Source organism: Camelina sativa, chromosome 3, assembly GCF_030686135.1.
Source record: "Camelina sativa cultivar CO46 ecotype springtype chromosome 3, ASM3068613v1".
Classification (NCBI taxonomy): Eukaryota; Viridiplantae; Streptophyta; class Magnoliopsida; order Brassicales; family Brassicaceae; genus Camelina; species Camelina sativa.
This window is the reverse complement of record NC_141882.1, coordinates 25,808,271-25,825,821: the sequence shown is the minus strand read 5'-3', so window position 1 is coordinate 25,825,821 and position 17,551 is coordinate 25,808,271. Positions and strand designations below refer to the sequence as shown.

The following is a 17,551-nucleotide window of genomic DNA, read 5'->3' as shown; positions in this document are numbered from 1 at the left end:
GGATTGTGAAGTTATGCAGGGGTGATACTGAGGAAGGCCAATTGTGGGTGGATAAACTAGGCTGGAAAGAAAATAAAGCAAAGGGTGATCAATGCTGGAAAAATAACAAGAAGTCCTTACACAAAATCAATGTGCAAAAACTACAATGCTACTTCACTACATTGAGAGAAGTTCAACCAACCATCATCACATGGAAAATAGATGCCCTCATTGCTACTACTACAAACAAATGGTCAAATTTGTCTTCTTCTTTTAGCTAAACGATCAACAATATGGTTTATGACTGCTGTCATCCTTTAATAATGACCTATATTTCCAATGTAAGAGTTCTTTACAAGTTCTTTTATTCAAATGTTATGTCGATGTGTCCAATCTCAAACAATTGAAAATACAAAAAAAAAGGAAACAACTTATTAAAAACAATAGCGCAACATGCCAACATAAGTCAACAGATATTACGAACAACTATAAACAGGAGGATAAAGATATTAGCAAAATGGTGTTTACCTATAAGATATAAAATTGTTATGCACAAAGAACAACTTCAAAGAAAAATACAGTAAACAAAAGCAAGGTCGCAAAAGTACAAAAGGGAAGACCGATCGAAATAGGGGAATCAAGAAAAAAAAAACAGGATGAAGGTAACGAAACTAAAACAAAGTAAACCTAATTTGGCACCTGTTGACACATCTATCACCAAACTAAAAAAAAAGGTAAGAGATGCAGACACTAACAAACCACAAAAGAGACACTCAAAAAAGATTTGTAAATGAAATCGAGCCAAAGCCAATGCTCCCGAAAAGTAGCAAAAAACAGCATAACCAGTAGTATTTTCAGAAGCAATACATACACAAACAAAAATCCACAAAAAACAAAAAAAAATGAAACGAGAAAATCAGAAAACAGAGTAAATCCAGCCAAATACTAAGATGGTCCTAATGAAACTAAATTTACAGCCACCTTCTTAAAAGAGTCGATTACTTAATTAGAGAATGAAATGTACACATGGGAAAACCAGTTAACACAGACGGTCAACAAACTAACCAGGAGAGCACTAATTATCCACCACCGATTCAAAGGTAAGACAAAACCTTCCCAAAGGCGCCAAAAATTAAAGTTTTCTGTATCGACACAATGAATGCTTCAAAACGAAGAACGACCATCAAAATAAGATCTACAAGCCTACTATTATCCTTTGGATCGAAATATTGATACACACCATTCCGTCCAACAACCGATCTACGACAAAGAAAAAAAAACACAACTACAAGACACGAGCTATTTCCCAAAAGGACAAATACATCCTCAAATCGATAAAACCCAATCTAGACCCTAAACACCACTACATTTAAAGGCCAAAACGGATATTTGGACCCAATCAATGTAAGGAAATATATATATATATATATATATATCCGAATGTAAGTAAATTAAAAAACTTATAAAAAATTACTAACTTACAAACTTTGTAACACAATCACAAAAAAACAAACGGATAACAGGAAAAAAAAAACAATGCAAAAAAACAATTACATCTAGAAATCAACTTATACATCATAATCTACAAATATGCAACTTAAATAACTACCAAAAAAATAGCAACCAAGATATAAAGAGAAAATAATAAAACACTTTATAAATATCCACAAAAAAACACATATCACACTCTAATTAAACGCCTCCGCCAAGCACAGGCCAAATACTAGACAATGACAAAATGACAAATAATAATACATTAATCACAGCTAAACTACTACAGCAAAACAACAAATTTAAATACACAATGTTAACTTCTCATCATAATTATTTAAAAAACATTTTAAAAACACAGAAGATTATCTCAAATTTTGAAAAGAAAAAAACACACTAAATAATACTTACTGCGAAACCTATTTGTTTAAAAAAGTATCCAACAAACATAAGCACCCAAATCAAATACAAAAACAGACATAAAGATGATTTACATAACCAAAAAATAATATACACAACAAAACCCCCAAATACACCTTCATCTAACTCTCGCGCGTAGCGCGGGTCAATTGCTAGTGTATATATATGAAACACTTTTTTGGAGAAAACTAGTATAAAAGTAATTTGTGATAGATTTGAGGCAAAACATTAAAAAGAGACTGTAAAAAGATTTATTCAAATTCAGGAAATATTTCATCAAATTCATGAAATCTTTCCTGAACATATTTTAATGATTTCAATTTTTATCATAGGACATGGGAGATTTTTTCCAACAACGACATTCTCATTGCCTAAGATCCGGCTCAAGACAAGGAAGAGCCTAAAGATATTCTTTGGCTTTTATTTAAGAAGAAAATATATTTTTTTGTTTTCAGATTTAGATGTTAGGATTTTGTGTTAAAAATAATTGTTGGATAGTGCATTTTGTGAAATAATTTGAATTTGATGTTCATAAAATCATATTGTCTTTTTTCTCTGTATTGTGTCCTCTATGATATGCACATGTTTATTTTTTAGAAACACAGATTTATTTTCGAAATGATTCAATAATATTTAAGAAGGACTCCTTAAAATTCAGGATGACATTCATAAAAAATTTGAATATCTTTTTGAAATGATAAAAATAAAAAGAAAAATAGGAGATAACCACCTTGCAAGAATTGAGCACATGACTTTTGATCATGTATTAGATTATGTAACCAATACGCCAAGCTTTTCTTTCGTCATTAACATAAAAATAAATATATATTTAGGAAAGACACCTTATAATTCATGACAGTCTTCATTAATATTTAAGAAGATACAAAATCAAATAGTTAGTCTTATATATACATAAAATTTCAGGATGTGCACAAAAAAAAATCAAATATCCACCACTAAATGATGTAATATGTAATACATTAAGGTAAAACATAAATTAAAAGATTTCAAAAACTCATTTTTAAAAATTTAGGAAAGAATTCCTAATATTTAGGGACACATCGTTGAATTTTAGGAATGATTTCCTAAATATTCAGAAATCTCAAAACAGTGATAACCAAAATCAGAAGATCATGACCATTATAGGTTCATGAACCCCAATTCAGTTTTGTTGTTTATGTCTGAATTCTGTGTAGTGGCAAAATTTAGAAACAACTATGTATCTTTTTTTTTTTTTCTTACTCTAAGATTCTGTTTTGAAATATACAGAGCCGACGTAAGCTTCACCGGCCACCGTGACGTAGAAGAAACCTGAAGGAGAAGTATAAGCCCAGCCATGGATGTGTGGCGTCCAAGCTCAATAATGAAGATTATGTACGGTGATGTAAGGATCGCCGCCGTCTCATGAAAAAAGTTGTCTACGTTCGTCATCATGTCACCACCGCTTACACCGATTATTGTCGATTTCTTCATCTCACTGGATCTGCTCTCTCCTCATTCGCCGGTCGGTGAGTCTCTCCTCCATCCTCCTTAACTCGCTTGCTTTCGTTTGTCCCACCAGATCTGAAGCACTTGAATTCATATTGGTCTCTGAGATTAATTGAACAATGGTAATTGTTGGTGCGGGATTCAGCACCCCCGACATACCGAGCTAAACCAGAAATACTAATTGATTAGTTAACCGGGAAACCGGTTAAGGGCTCGATTAGGTCAACAAGAAGTCAGTTCGGCCAAAGTGTCGCCTTGAAGAAGAAGGAGCCGACTTCCACTTCGGCACGGCGGCCGAATGAAGGAATGAGGCAGTTTTCCATATCTCACTTCGTCCGATAAGGAAAGTGAATATATATTGTAATTTTAGAACATGTATAAAGAAGGAGAGATTTCTCCATTGTAAGGCATCGGAAATCAAATACAATAATCGAGTTCTCCCTTTGTTCTTGGCAATAAACCCTAATTCCTTTGAGTTCTACCTCTTTACTTTAACTCGAAGGCTTAGATCTGTTTTCTAGAGATATAACTCTATTGAATTTGTTTCCCTCCTCTAACAAATTCATTTGTGAAACCTAGTTTCTACAATTGGCGCCGTCTGTGGGGACGCAAATCGTCTCTAGAAAACTTACTCTCTAGCCCGACAATAATGTCTTCCATCATCAACGAAATCCCCGAAGCAAACCGCACAACCTCCAGCATGCTCGATCTCACAGGCGTCGCATCCACTCAGGATGACGTCGCAACACGAGGTGGCGTTTCGACCAGGCCGGCCATCGCCGTGTACTCTCGTCAGCGCGTCAACGCAACGACAAACCCGGCCGAAACCTCCGTCGAACTCCCAGTCGGGATCAGATCCGAAGGGGATACCAGCCACGGAGCGGGGCGAACTCAAGTAGAGCTAGTCAACCTCGACACAGAGCTCACCGGTGAACAACACCGCAACGAGGAAGATGCGCGCGTCACGGAGCAGCAGCTCGACGCACAGAACGGAGATCTCCCTGTTCATGCCACACCGGCGGTCCAGAACCCGCAGGTCATCTCCATGGAGGATTTCAAGATCTTGTTCGGCTCCATGACGAAAGAGATTTACCAGATGATCTCCGATACCAATCGCAGGGTCGACGCCGTAGTAACCCAGACAACCCCATCGCAAGTCTCTGCCGGACAATCGCCTAACTTGGGCGGTCTCACTCGTCGTCTCGACTTTTCGGACGCACAATTCGACAGGAGGAATCTCCCCCCTCACACCACGTCGAGTATTCGACCGACGACCGAATTCGCGGATACACGAGAGCTCGGCCGCCCCGGTCCCCCGTCTCACAAACCCCGGACCTTGCTTCGAACTCGAAGAAATCAAGTCGCAAATTAGCGGCATGAACACACACCTCCATCGGGCTATCAGCACGGCTCCGGAGATTGATAGAATTGTCGAGGTGACTCGGCAGTCGCCCTTCACTCAACGGATAACGCGAGCTGCCGTACCGAACGTCAAGCTGAAACTTCCAATCTACCAGGGAGACAAAGATCCGGTCCAGTTCATGACGTCCTTCATGGCAACCATGTCCAAAGCACGATTCACCGACGAACAAAGGGACGCCGGTTGCTGTCAGCTATTCATCGATAGCCTCTCCGGCCCTGCTTTGGTATGGTTCACAAGGCTCGAGCCGAACTCAATCGACAACTTCGACCAGTTGTCCAAGGTTTTCCTCAAGAATTACCGAATCCTCATCGAACGAGGCGTGACAAGTTCGGATCTCTGGGAGATGGCCCAAGAACGAGGAGAGCCCATCGCCAGCTTCTTGAACAGATTCAAGGAGAAGCTAACAAAGGTCAACGTCCCGGAGGACGCTGCAATGGCAGCCTTCAGGAAGGGCCTGATCCCTGGATCACCATTACGAAAGAACCTCAATATCCGGGAACCCAAAGACCTTGATGACACACTGCATCGAGCTTCCAGATTCGCGCTCGATGAGGAAGAAGAGGCCCAAATAGCCGCGAAACTAACGACGAACAATCGACGCATCCCCCGAAGGTTAAAAACCGGGTCGAACATCACGAACCCCGCAAGCACCACGAACCTCAAGATCGAAAAAAACGCATCATCCACGCAGTCTCCGAGGCGCATGAACAAGACAAGCAGCCGTCCGACCCGAAGGAACTTTACTGCGACTTTCACATGACCCCCGGTCACTCCACACATGAATGCGTCCACCTGAAGAATTATTTGTACAGGAAGTATCTCTCTGGCGAAGTCGACGCTGTCTTTCAGCCAAAAAGCGTTCGCGGAGGCAGAGGTCGCCGTGGGGGATGGCGCGGCGGACGATCTAACAGAGGCCGCGGTGCGGGTGGCGGACGAGGCTACAACGCACCACCTAACGCAGTCCAACAGCCGGTCAACCAAGCATTCGTGAACCTCCAAGAGGAGGCGCCCCAAGCAGACAAACTGCCCGGCCCTCCCAAGCGGCAGAGGGGGCAAAACCCGGAGCGGGCCAATTCCCCTCCTCGAGGACGAATAACCATGATACTTGGTCCACCGGAGGACTGCGCAGACTCCGTCCGCGCATTAAAGAAGAGGGCACGACAATTGTGCACCCTTCGAACAGCTCCGAGCGAACCTTCACTCTGCTCGGACCCGATATCATTCACTTCGGAGGACGCTAAAGGAATCCAACATCCCCATTCGGACCCCTTGGTTATCGAGGTCACAATGGGTGACTTCAACGTCGAACGAGTCCTGATCGACACCGGGAGCACCGTCAATGTACTATGCTGGCAAACGTTAGAAAAAATGAGCGTCACACCAGACCAACTGAAACCCGAAACTCGAACGCTGACGGGCTATGATGGGGTCGCTAAGATGTCAATGGGCGACGTAAAGCTACAAGTACGAGCTGGCGGAGTGACCCGGAAGACTAAGTTCGCAGTCAATGATGCACCTCCGATCTACAACGCCATTTTGGGGGTACCATGGATATATTCGATGCAAGCCGTACCGTCGACCTATCACCTCTGCCTCAAATTCCCGACCAGCACAGGAATTTGCACACTTTATGGCGAGCAAAGGGTAGCCCGAGTGTGCTCTGTTATCGAAAAAAGCAGAGGACGGCGGAGAACGCATAGCAATTACAGAGCGGGGACCGTCTTACCGGTCCCCACAAGCCGGAGCGGGATCGCTTCAAATCTCCGGAGTGTCGAATCATACAGGTCAATATAGACCCCTCCGACCCCTCGCGGACCGTCGGCATCGGGTCCGAACTCGACGAACGCATAAAGACGAAGCTGATCGCTTTTCTGCAGTCTCGAGCTTCCACATTCGCCTGGTCAACAAAAGATATGGTCGGGATAAGCCCCGAAGTCATGTGCCATAGGCTCAACATCGACCCCACATTCAAGCTGGTCAGACAGAAACGCAGGCGTTTGGGCCCGGATCGAGTCAAGGCGGTCCAAGACGAAGTCGAACGACTACTCAAGGCAGATCAAATAGTGGAAGTCCAGTACCCTGATTGGTTGGCTAACCCGGTGGTGGTCAAAAAGAAAAACGGGAAGTGGAGAGTCTGCGTGGACTTCACCGATCTCAACAAAGCATGTCCTAAGGACAGCTTCCTTCTGCCGCACATAGACCGTCTCGTCGAAGCTACGACCGACAACCAACTGCTTTCATTTATGGATGCATTCTCGGGGTACAACCAGATCGCCATGAGTCCGACCGACCGCGAGAAAACGGCGTTCATCACAGATAGGGGCACCTACTGCTACAAGGTGATGCCGTTCGGATTGAAAAACGCCGGAGCAACCTACCAGCGCCTGGTAAACATGATGTTCGTAGACCTGCTCGGCAAAACTATGGAGGTCTATATAGATGATATGCTGGTCAAGTCTTTGATCGCAGAACAGCACGTCCAACATCTGACAGAGTGTTTTGACATCTTGGATCAATTCCAGATGAAATTAAATCCAACGAAATGTACGTTCGGAGTAACCTCCGGAGAGTTCTTGGGGTACATCGTCACTGAACGGGGAATAGAGGCGAATCCTAAACAGATTAAAGCCATCCTGGGACTACCCTCACCGACCAATAAGCGAGAAGTACAACGCCTGAGTGGCCGGATCGCCGCTCTGAATCGTTTCATCGCCCGATCAACAGACAAGTGCCTCCCCTTTTACAAATTGCTTCGCGGAAATAGAGATTTCCATTGGGACGAGGAATGCGAGGTCGCCTTTCGTCAGCTAAAGGAGTATCTGACTTGCCATCCAGTGTTAGTCAAACCGGAGGACGGCGAGGCGTTGTACCTCTACATCTCGGTTTCAAGCTCGGCAGTCAGTGGGGTGTTAGTCCGAGACGATCGCGGAGATCAAAAGCCCATCTTCTATATGAGCAAAGCACTTAACGACGCGGAATCACGATACCCCACGCTGGAAAAACTGGCCCTTGCGGTGATCATCGCAGCACGGAAACTACGCCCCTATTTTCAGTCGCACTCTATCGTCGTGCTTACTGACCAACCACTCCGAACCGTCCTCCATAGCCCTCTCCAATCCGGACGCATGGCGAAGTGGGCAGTCGAACTTAGCGAGTACGATATCGAACACCGTTCTCGACCAAGTCTGAAGTCGCAAGTTCTGGCTGACTTCATCACCGAACTATCGCCTGAGCTCGACGACCCCACCCCCGCGGTGGAACAATGGACAATGTTCGTCGACGGTTCATCAACAAGTCACGGCTCTGGGGTGGGACTCATCCTCCGATCCCCCACCGGTGAGATCCTTGAGCAAGCATTGAAGCTCAACTTCAAAGCGTCGAACAACGAAACCGAATATGAGGCTGTTCTCGCGGGACTCCGTTTAGCCCAGGGACTTGGAGTCAAACACCTGCAGGTCTACTGCGACTCCCAACTCGTAGTCAGCCAATTCAGCGGAGAATTCGACGCCAAAAACAAACGAATGGGAGCATATCGCCAGTTGGTCCGCACGTTATCCGGGGAGTTTGCGTCTTTCTCTCTGACGAAGGTCCCACGGAACAAGAATGCATCAGCCGACGCACTCGCAGCCCTGGCAAACCGCTCTGACCCCGAGCTACGACGTACCATTCCAATTGAGTGCATCGATGCTCCCAGCATTGATCCGGACAGCCAGATTGCCGTCATCAACGACGATACAATCCCGATGGAAGTCGATGAGCCAATAGAAGATATGACGGACGTCGCCAAACCTCCGGAGGATTGGCAACTTGAGATCAATCTTTACATCTCTGATGGTATCGTCCCGACAGACCGATGGGCAGCTCGACGACTGAAGGCCCGAAGTGCCAGGTATATCCTTTTGGACGGTGAGCTGTTTCGCCGAAGTGCGTCAGGAGTATTCCTTACCTGCATTACCCGGGACGAAGCCGAACGCATCATGATGGAGGTGCATGAAGGCGAGGGCGGCAACCATTCTGGCGGACGCGCACTCTCTCTTAAAATCAAAAAGAATGGTCACTATTGGCCTACCATGATGGCCGATTGCGAAACTTTCGCGGCCAAATGCGAAGCTTGTCAGCGCCATGGACCAATGCGACACGTCCCGCCCGAACTGCTATATACCGTGACAGCTCCATACCCTTTTATGCGCTGGGCCATGGACGCCATAGGACCTTTGCCGGCGTCCAAATCCAAGAAGTATGTCCTGGTGCTGACCGATTACTTCACCAAATGGGTGGAGGCAGAATCTTTCACGAGGATCTAATCCCTAGACGTGACCAACTTCATCTGGAAGAACATCATATGTCGCCACAGACTTCCGTACGAGATTGTCACTGACAACGGCACCCAATTCACCTCGATGATCACCAGACGCTTCCTGTCGAAGTGGCAAATCCGTCTCAGCACTTCGACTCCTTGGTACCCGCAAGGTAATGGTCAAGCTGAAGCCACGAATAAGTCGATCGTCGACGGACTCAAGAAACGACTCGGTCGAAAGAAGGGAGCATAGGCAGACCACTTGGACGGTGTACTATGGTCATATCGCACAACCCCGCGGCGAAGCACAGGACTGTCCCCCTTCTCTCTCGCATATGGTCTCGAAGCACTTGCCCCAGCCGAAGCAGGAGTCCCGACACTTCAACGTACTATGATGGTCGATAATCCCGAACTCAATGACAAAATGCTGATCGACCACAACGACCTTGCCGAGGAGTTGCGCGATAAAGCTTTAGTTCAAGTGCAACATTACCAAGACGCAGCAGCTCGATACTATAATAAGACTGTTCGTTAGCGACGTTTCAACGAAGGCGATCTAGTTCTGAGAGAAGTTTTCGAGAACACCAAGGAAGTGAACGCCGGTAAGCTGGGCGCTCGATGGGAGGGTCCATACCTCGTGTCTAGAGCGGTTCGTCCAGGCGTCTACGAACTCGTAACCATGGCCGGGGAACGGATCAAAAACTCGTGGAACGCAGCCCATTTGAAACGTTATTACAGCTAAATCTCTGTTACGATCCCACCCAGGAGTTTACGGGACTCCGAACTCCATTTATCTTTCTTTTGTAGTACGAACTACGGTTGGCTTGATCCCCACTTCGGGGTACGTAGGCAATTCCTTATCTTTTAAAGATGAAGCGAATGCAGCTAATATATTAATAATGTTTTTTCCGGTTGAAAAACTTCTTCTTATTATTTGAATACATTCAGTTCGGCGGCAAGCTGATGCACGAAATATCGACCATGGATTTCATTTCTCTTACACGGTTTGATAATTCCAATTAAAATAAAGTTTTTCTAAATAAGTCAATCCCCATTACATGCTTTGGAGCGATGACCAACACAAAAAAAAAAAAAAAAAAAAACACAAAAAAGAGACGCAAAGGGGGAAAATCCCTTCAACGACTGAGTTCTCCTAAACACAAAAAATAATAACAAACGTCCGGAGGGGTCAGGGTTTCGCCGTCACTGTCTGGGGCAGTCCAGTAGACGAAGTGGAGGCCGCGGACCTGACAGATCGTCTGCCAGCGGTTCCTCTACTGTTACCTTATCCAGTTCGCTTCGCCAGAACTGACGAGCTTGCCTTAGGGTCTCCAGTCTCTCCCTCGGAACTTCAACGCCTCTTGACACCAAGTCTTCCAGGAAGGCGCCCAGGCCCTCGACCAGGTGCCTCTCACGGAAAACCGGACCAGCCGATTCCAGGAAATTGGCGTACCGCCTTAACCTTTATACGGAAGCCCGGTAGGCCCAGATATCCACGGTAAACGGGTGCGCGGTATCTTCGAGGGGCTGACAGTCGTCCTCAAAAAGGACAGGCACCTCCATACTCGCCACCAGTTCTTGGCACGCCGCACGCGCGGCAAGCAGCCCGGTCATACGCCACTTCTCCAAGAAGAAGCCTTCGGCGATTAATTCGTGCAAGACCCGAATAGTCCCGTCCAAACGGTAAAGCCGACAGACTTCGGCCAGTCTACGACGTCTTGCCATAAGGTGAGCCTCCAGCCTATAGCGGCGAGCCCGATACCTTCGGATTTCTTGACACATGAGGCTCCCTTCTACACCCGCCATATCAACAGGTGGGACAGGTGTGCGTACTCGGAAAGTCTCTACGCCCTCTTGGGCAGAGGAGTCATCCGACGATTCAGTTCGGTTGGAACCACTCGACGAAGCGGTTAACCTTTCCAAAGCCCGTCTTAGCCACGCAAATCGAGTAGTCACCATCTCCTTCTCTCAATATTTTGGAAAGTTGTGGAAGTTAGAATGATCTCCCAAACTCTCAATCCTATTTATACAGGATTACGGGAAGTAACCGCCGCTGAATCCACCAATCAGAGGGTAGCGTGATTTTCGCGAGGTCCCGAGAATAATTCTCAAAGACCGCGCAGCGCATTTAATAAAGCACGTTCATTATTTCCAGAACGGAAAAAGGAAATTCCTTCAAAAACAAAAAAAAAAAAACTATATACTCATACGTATACCTTAGCCCGACTGGGACTAAGTATCTATTAGTTCGTACCGAACTCACCCCTTGTTGACACCCTGGCCAGGTGATCAGCTGGTATAACTACCTACTATTTTTCGGGATAAGCCGGACCCAGAGTCGTTATTTCGCACCCGAACTTTCAATCATTGGGATAAGCCGGACCCAGAGCGTTTATTCCGCGCCCAATCTCTTAATTGTTGGGGTAAGCCGAACCCAGAGTATTTATTTCGCACTCAACCTTTGGTTCGGACGGTGTGGTAAGCCGAACCCAGAGAATAATTTCGCACTGCGGCCAACGAACTAAAGTAAAAGGAGATAAGCCGAGCCCAGTATCTCGCTCTCTGACCAAACACACTTTGTTCAAAATTCATAGACTGCTTCTGAGGCTCTAATCGATTTTATCTACCGTCACTTAATAAAAATTGCCTGACGTAAGCCGGGAGACGTCTCGCTTCTGGCACTTTTTTGAGAATAAAGTAGCAAAATAAATCTCTTATTATTTCTGAAAAAGTTTTATTGAGATTTTACAACAAGCAAAGTTCAAGTTCGCCTGCTATATTGCAGTTGTATTTTATTATCAAACGAAACATCCTAATTCCGAACTGGTGCGCCATTTGCAGCAATCTCGCGAATGCTCGTCTTGAGTCGCTTCGGCATTGGCCATAGTAGTTGCAACCCAGTCTTTTCCCATTCCTCGGGACGAGTCTCCAATGCTCTGGCCTTCTGTTCGGATTCATCGAGCAGGTCAGTAGTTCTTTTCCTTTTCGCCTTGAGTAGGGCGATCTCGGACTCCAGAGTCCTCAGCCGTCGATCGATCCTGCCTTTCTTCATATGAAAGTACTGAAGATCCTGAGTCAGTTCTTGGTGCGTACCCTCAATCTGCAAACGCAAAATCAACAACGGGTTAGTACGAAGAAGACAAATTTCGATCGTTCATAAGGAAAGCAAAAAGGAAAAGAGGGTAGTGGCTACCTGACGGAAAAAGGAGTCGGCCTCGGCAAGCTAGGCACCGGTTGCACGCCGGTTAATGTAGAACGGCTTAACGTTGCCGGGAATGAAGTCACCAATCAAGACAGGGTCCGTATGCGTCGGTCTCCGATCTGATTCCCTTCGGCATTCGTCGCAGTACGCAACAAGACATGGCGGCAAAGCAGCTATCTTGTCGAACCCATTCTTAATCCAATCCTTTGGGTGAGATTCCAGCATCTCGAGTTTGAGTAGCAGATCTCGCTGTACTCGTTCCGATGCGGCAAGACGATCGCGATATTCCGTATGGCGATCTTCCACCTCATGAAGAAATTCTTCCAGTTCGCGCCTTTCTTCCGGTTTGACGTGGAACATCAACATCCAGGGAGTTCGGATGTTCGGGAAGTACGCCATCCCTCTTTCGATAGCTTCGGCATTCGAGAACGTCAGCACATCGTTACCAACTAGTGGGGATTCCACGCTGCTAACCGAGCTTGACATTGTCTTGATTGAGAGTTCTTCTTGGGATGTTTAATCCGTAGGCAGCGCCGGATAGATTTATACGAGTATTGGGAGGAAAATCCCCTTTTTAAAAAATGGCAACTTTCCGTGCAAAATGGTAAGAATGCAAATTTATCAGTTTTTCCTTTTAGGATAAAATAAAAATTTCGGTAATTAAAAGAGAAAATGGACCGAACAAGTCGGCAATGTTTTACAAGGGTACTCAAACCCGTAGGATTAACAACAAAAGAAAAAGAAGAGAAGGAAACGAAAATACAGCTAAGTATCATAAGCACCGGTCAAATCGGCCTGAAAGCTATCGGCATTGGAACCGTGCGGATGTTGGACGGAGTCTGGAGCCGTCGTTCCGGGGGGGGGGGGAAATCCATAGCCAAGTTGATCCGGGGACATGTTGAGATCTTTTTCATTCAGATCAAGGACATCGATCGCCTTGACAGTCTCCTCGGCTTCGGCCTTTTTCTCGTCAATCTCCTTGATTCGTTCCGCCGGAATGATGGCCCCATTTTTGACCAGATATTGTACAGTTTCCTGTATCCCGGAAGCTTGGTTTAGCAGATCCTCCAGGGGACGAACTTTCTCCTGTTCGAGTATATAGGCCTTGACCTTATCCAGTCGAGTCTGCGCTTTCATTGTTGTTCGCTCCACCTTCTCCCAACGATCCCGCCGAAGTCTCTTGACTTCAAAGTTGAGCTGAACCCTTAACCCGTCGCATGATTCCTGCAGTTCGTTCTTCTCTTCCTCGAGAGTAAGCGCTCGGGAGTTCAGTTCATTAATCCTCAGCTCGGAGCTGGCAATGATACCATCTTTTTCGGCAACAAGCGCCTCGAGCTCTTTGATCCTCGCATCCTTGGCGTCGCTGGCAATCCGGATTCGCTCTGCGCATTCTTTCACCTTTTCGAGCTCCAATCCAGATTTCTTACTGGATTTGGCACGCCTATCGTATAATTGAGTCAGCGTGTTCATCTTGGCGGCAGTCTGTAAACCCGAAGAACGTATGTCAGTTCACCCGTTGAAATTTCAAGCAAATTAAACAAAATGATAGGGCATACCATTAGGTGGCACTCGGCGACATCAAGGAACGCCTGTTTAAGTTCAAGATCATCGGCCGACGGAAGGATTCGACTGGAGGTCTTCAAGGTTCGGAAGAGTTCGCCTGAGGCTTCACGATTGGTCACCAGAGGATAGTCGCCGAAGTAATGATAGGAGAAGCGATCTGTTTTATCATTTCTCCTTTCCAGGCGAAATCGATCGGCAGATTCCAGTCCGGCTTCTTCCGCCGAGCGTTTGCGGTTCACTACCGGCTGTGGCTCAGCGACTGGGTTTTTTCCGGTTTGCTTCTTTTTCTTCTTCCTTTTTTTGGATCCAGCTTCAAGTTGCGGGACATCCTGTTCTTCGGTCGAAAGATTGGCATTCTCTAAGGTCAAAGGGAGAATATCTTCTTCCACGACCTCGACTGTGTTGACGTTTTCTCCAGAAGCCTGAGTAGGGTCAACGTCGGTCTGGTCTGGGATGGGATCGACTTCAGTTCGACCTTGAGATGGGTCGATGTCAGCTTCAATGGCAGCCTGAGTTTCACGGCGAACTATTTGGAGATTGTCCGATTCAAGGACACGTGTCCCGGTAGGTTCCGCAGTTCGTCCTAGTGACCTAGCAAAACTTGGGAACGTCGTCCTAGGTTTGCCCATCGCTGTTTCAACACGGATACGGGTGATGAACTCCCACTGACGATTGTTTCCGGTTAATAGAGCGTCTCTGACGGGATGGTAGTTTGGAGCTAGCCGCGTCGCGCAGAATGGACGATCTGGAAACATGACACCAAAAAGTTAAAACTGGTTAGAGGTGCCGAAGTCAATTAAAACGTGCTGAAAATATAAAGTCTACCAGGATTTTCATTCCACACTCTCCGATGGAAACCCAAGGGGTTAGCGAGTGAGTACTGATCGACGCGGACATAGAAGTAGCGGTTCATCCACTTCTGGAATTTGCTCACTCTTTTACCGACAAGGAAATTGTGCGCCGGCCTCATATTCACTTCCCAGCGGTGTAAACTCTTTGATAACTTAAAATTGGATAGCTGTTGGAAACATTGAACTCCAATATTGACCCCGACTTCGGCTGCTATAGTGAGGGCAGCCATAAAGTTACAAATAGCTCTGGGGACGAATTGGCAGATCGTTATCCTGCGTCTTTGGGCGTAGAGCGATATCAACGCAGGGATTGGGAATAAGAGGCGACATTCGGTAAAGTAACATTCGTATAGACATATATACCCTTCCGGAGGGTTCCAAGGGCGTTGGTCCTCTCGAGGAATCAGAATTGTGACTTCGCTGTTGAATAAACCACATGAGTTCAGCATGTCGTTCACGGTTTTGGACGAACTCAAACTCTTTTCGCCACCAATTTGTCCTTTATGGTCAAATAAGGGATCGATATCCTCGATCAAGAGTCCTAAGGGAACAAACCGATCTTCCTCTTGTGACAGTACGCCTTGAGTCAGTTTGGTGCTTTCCTCTTCAGGACGAACTGATGGCAACGGCAATACTTGTGAAGATGAAGTTTCTGCAGAACAGCGAACAAGGCGTGGTGGGACTTCGGAAGCCGTTCTACTCGACTCACCGATCTGCGTGGTACGCTCTGGGTCGAGAGTTTGCCGCCTGGAAGATCGACGAATTAGCTGTTCGCCCTCGACTTCTGGCGAAGAGATGGGTTCTGATGTGCTTGCCATATTCTGAGTTCGGAGAGTGCGGAAGAAAATCGGAACTAACAAAATAAATAGGAGAGAGATCGGAGCAGATTACCTTTCGTTGTTGACAGAAAATGAGAAATGACGAAAGGGGAGGCGTATTTATAGAGTCGAGCGGGTGGAAACCCTACGCAGAGCAATTATGACCTATGCGACTCTTCGAATTCCGGGCTAACTGATGTGATGTAAACGACACGTGTCGTCCGAACAATTCGCGGCGAGATGACGCGAGAATCCGGGTAAAATCAATTAAGTTTTTATGGATTAGATCGGATATTCTCTTCCCATAGTTCGAAACATTCGAATTGAATCTCGAATATTCGGAACTGGGGGGGACTAATTGTTGGTGCGGGATTCAGCACCCCCGACATACCGAGCTAAACCAGAAATACTAATTGATTAGTTAACCGGGAAACCGGTTAAGGGCTCGATTAGGTCAACAAGAAGTCAGTTCGGCCAAAGTGTCGCCTTGAAGAAGAAGGAGCCGACTTCCACTTCGGCACGGCGGCCGAATGAAGCAATGAGGCAGTTTTCCATATCTCACTTCGTCCGATAAGGAAAGTGAATATATATTGTAATTTTAGAACATGTATAAAGAAGGAGAGACTTCTCCATTGTAAGGCATCGGAAATCAAATACAATAATCGAGTTCTCCCTTTGTTCTTGGCAATAAACCCTAATTCCTTTGAGTTCTATCTCTTTACTTTAATTCAAAGGCTTAGATCTGTTTTCTAGAGATATAACTCTATTGAATTTGTTTCCCTCCTCTAACAAATTCATTGTGGAAACCTAGTTTCTACAGTGATGGTGAAATTGGGAATGCTCTGTTATATAATCGATGATGTGGTTGTCCGAGCAATCTCAATTTCATGATTCCGGTTCAGAAAATTTGTTCTTGTGCTGGTCTTTTTAATTTCGCAGCCTCCATGTTGTTTAGACGAAGAAGATGACGAATATGTTGAAAATAAGATTGCACAAGCATGACTAATTTTATTTATTTAATATAATTATGTAAAATAATAATAAAAATGCTATTATTGGAATATTTGAAAAGGTGTGCTAAGTTGGAATAAAAACTTAGATTAGATTTGTGCTATTGAAGGATATTTCTCTTTTTTAAGTTATAATTCATGGGTGATTTTGGTAAAACATGTTTTTATAGTTTTGTTTTTTTAGAAAAAACGTGCACTATACTGCGTGATATACTTAAAGTTAAATTTATTTTTATTCTTATTTAAATAGAAAAATGATTGAGAAATGAAATTAATCTTGACAAAATATAATTTCTATGTCAACTTTTGCAGTTTTTTTTAATGTATATTGGAAATTCTTAAAGATATGTATATATAAATTTTAGAGTAATTGGTAAAATTTTAATAAAATACATTTAATAAAGGGGTAAAATTCCATTGTCTCCGTTTTCTTCCTTCTTATTTGGTAAAGTTATCAATGTTTTTTTTTATGTGACGGGATCCAAATATTTATTTAATTATAATTTTTCAATTCAATAATACGTGTCAGCTTTTTTTTTTATCAAAGATATGTTATCATTCCATTAAAATGAAAGTAACATACAGGGCAAAGATTGTTTGGGATACAACAGACATAAAGCAGTAAAAGTACAATGATAGATAATAGCAATCCATGTGAAGAGCTTGAAAGCTATGAGCCACATGCTAGGTAGCAACATGGAACTTGTAAGGTCAAGGCAAACCGATGCAGACTCCATAAACAAGTCAAAGGAGTATAAAGCCACTATCTTGAATCTTCGAAGACTGGGCGGAGATGTGAATGACAAAGCAACGTTGCCAAAGGGTCGAGCATGGATGTTGTGGCTCTGATGACCGGTTACTACAAAGGTAGTTGTTGATCCAAGGTTGAAAGAGTAGGCCTTTAAAGGGTTGTGGTAACCACTACTCCTTGGAGTGAGGGTCATAATGCCACTAATCTTTAAGGTTATATGCAGGGACTTTAAAAAGTAGTTAGACTGCGGTTTAAAGA

General features: G+C 45.0%; 1 protein-coding gene across 1 annotated transcript; it reads right to left on the bottom strand.

Moving 5' to 3' along the window:
• Positions 1-13,065: 13,065 nt before the first annotated feature.
• On the bottom strand, positions 13,066-15,532 carry LOC147947706 (meiosis-specific protein ASY2-like). The gene is made up of 3 exons (XM_087507409.1): positions 14,689-15,532; positions 13,857-14,608; positions 13,066-13,782 (listed from the first exon to the last, which is right to left on the bottom strand). Exons 1-3 carry the CDS (start codon positions 15,530-15,532, stop codon positions 13,066-13,068), a joined length of 2,313 nt encoding a protein of 770 aa, XP_087363535.1.
• Between the last annotated feature and the right edge of the window lie 2,019 nt (positions 15,533-17,551).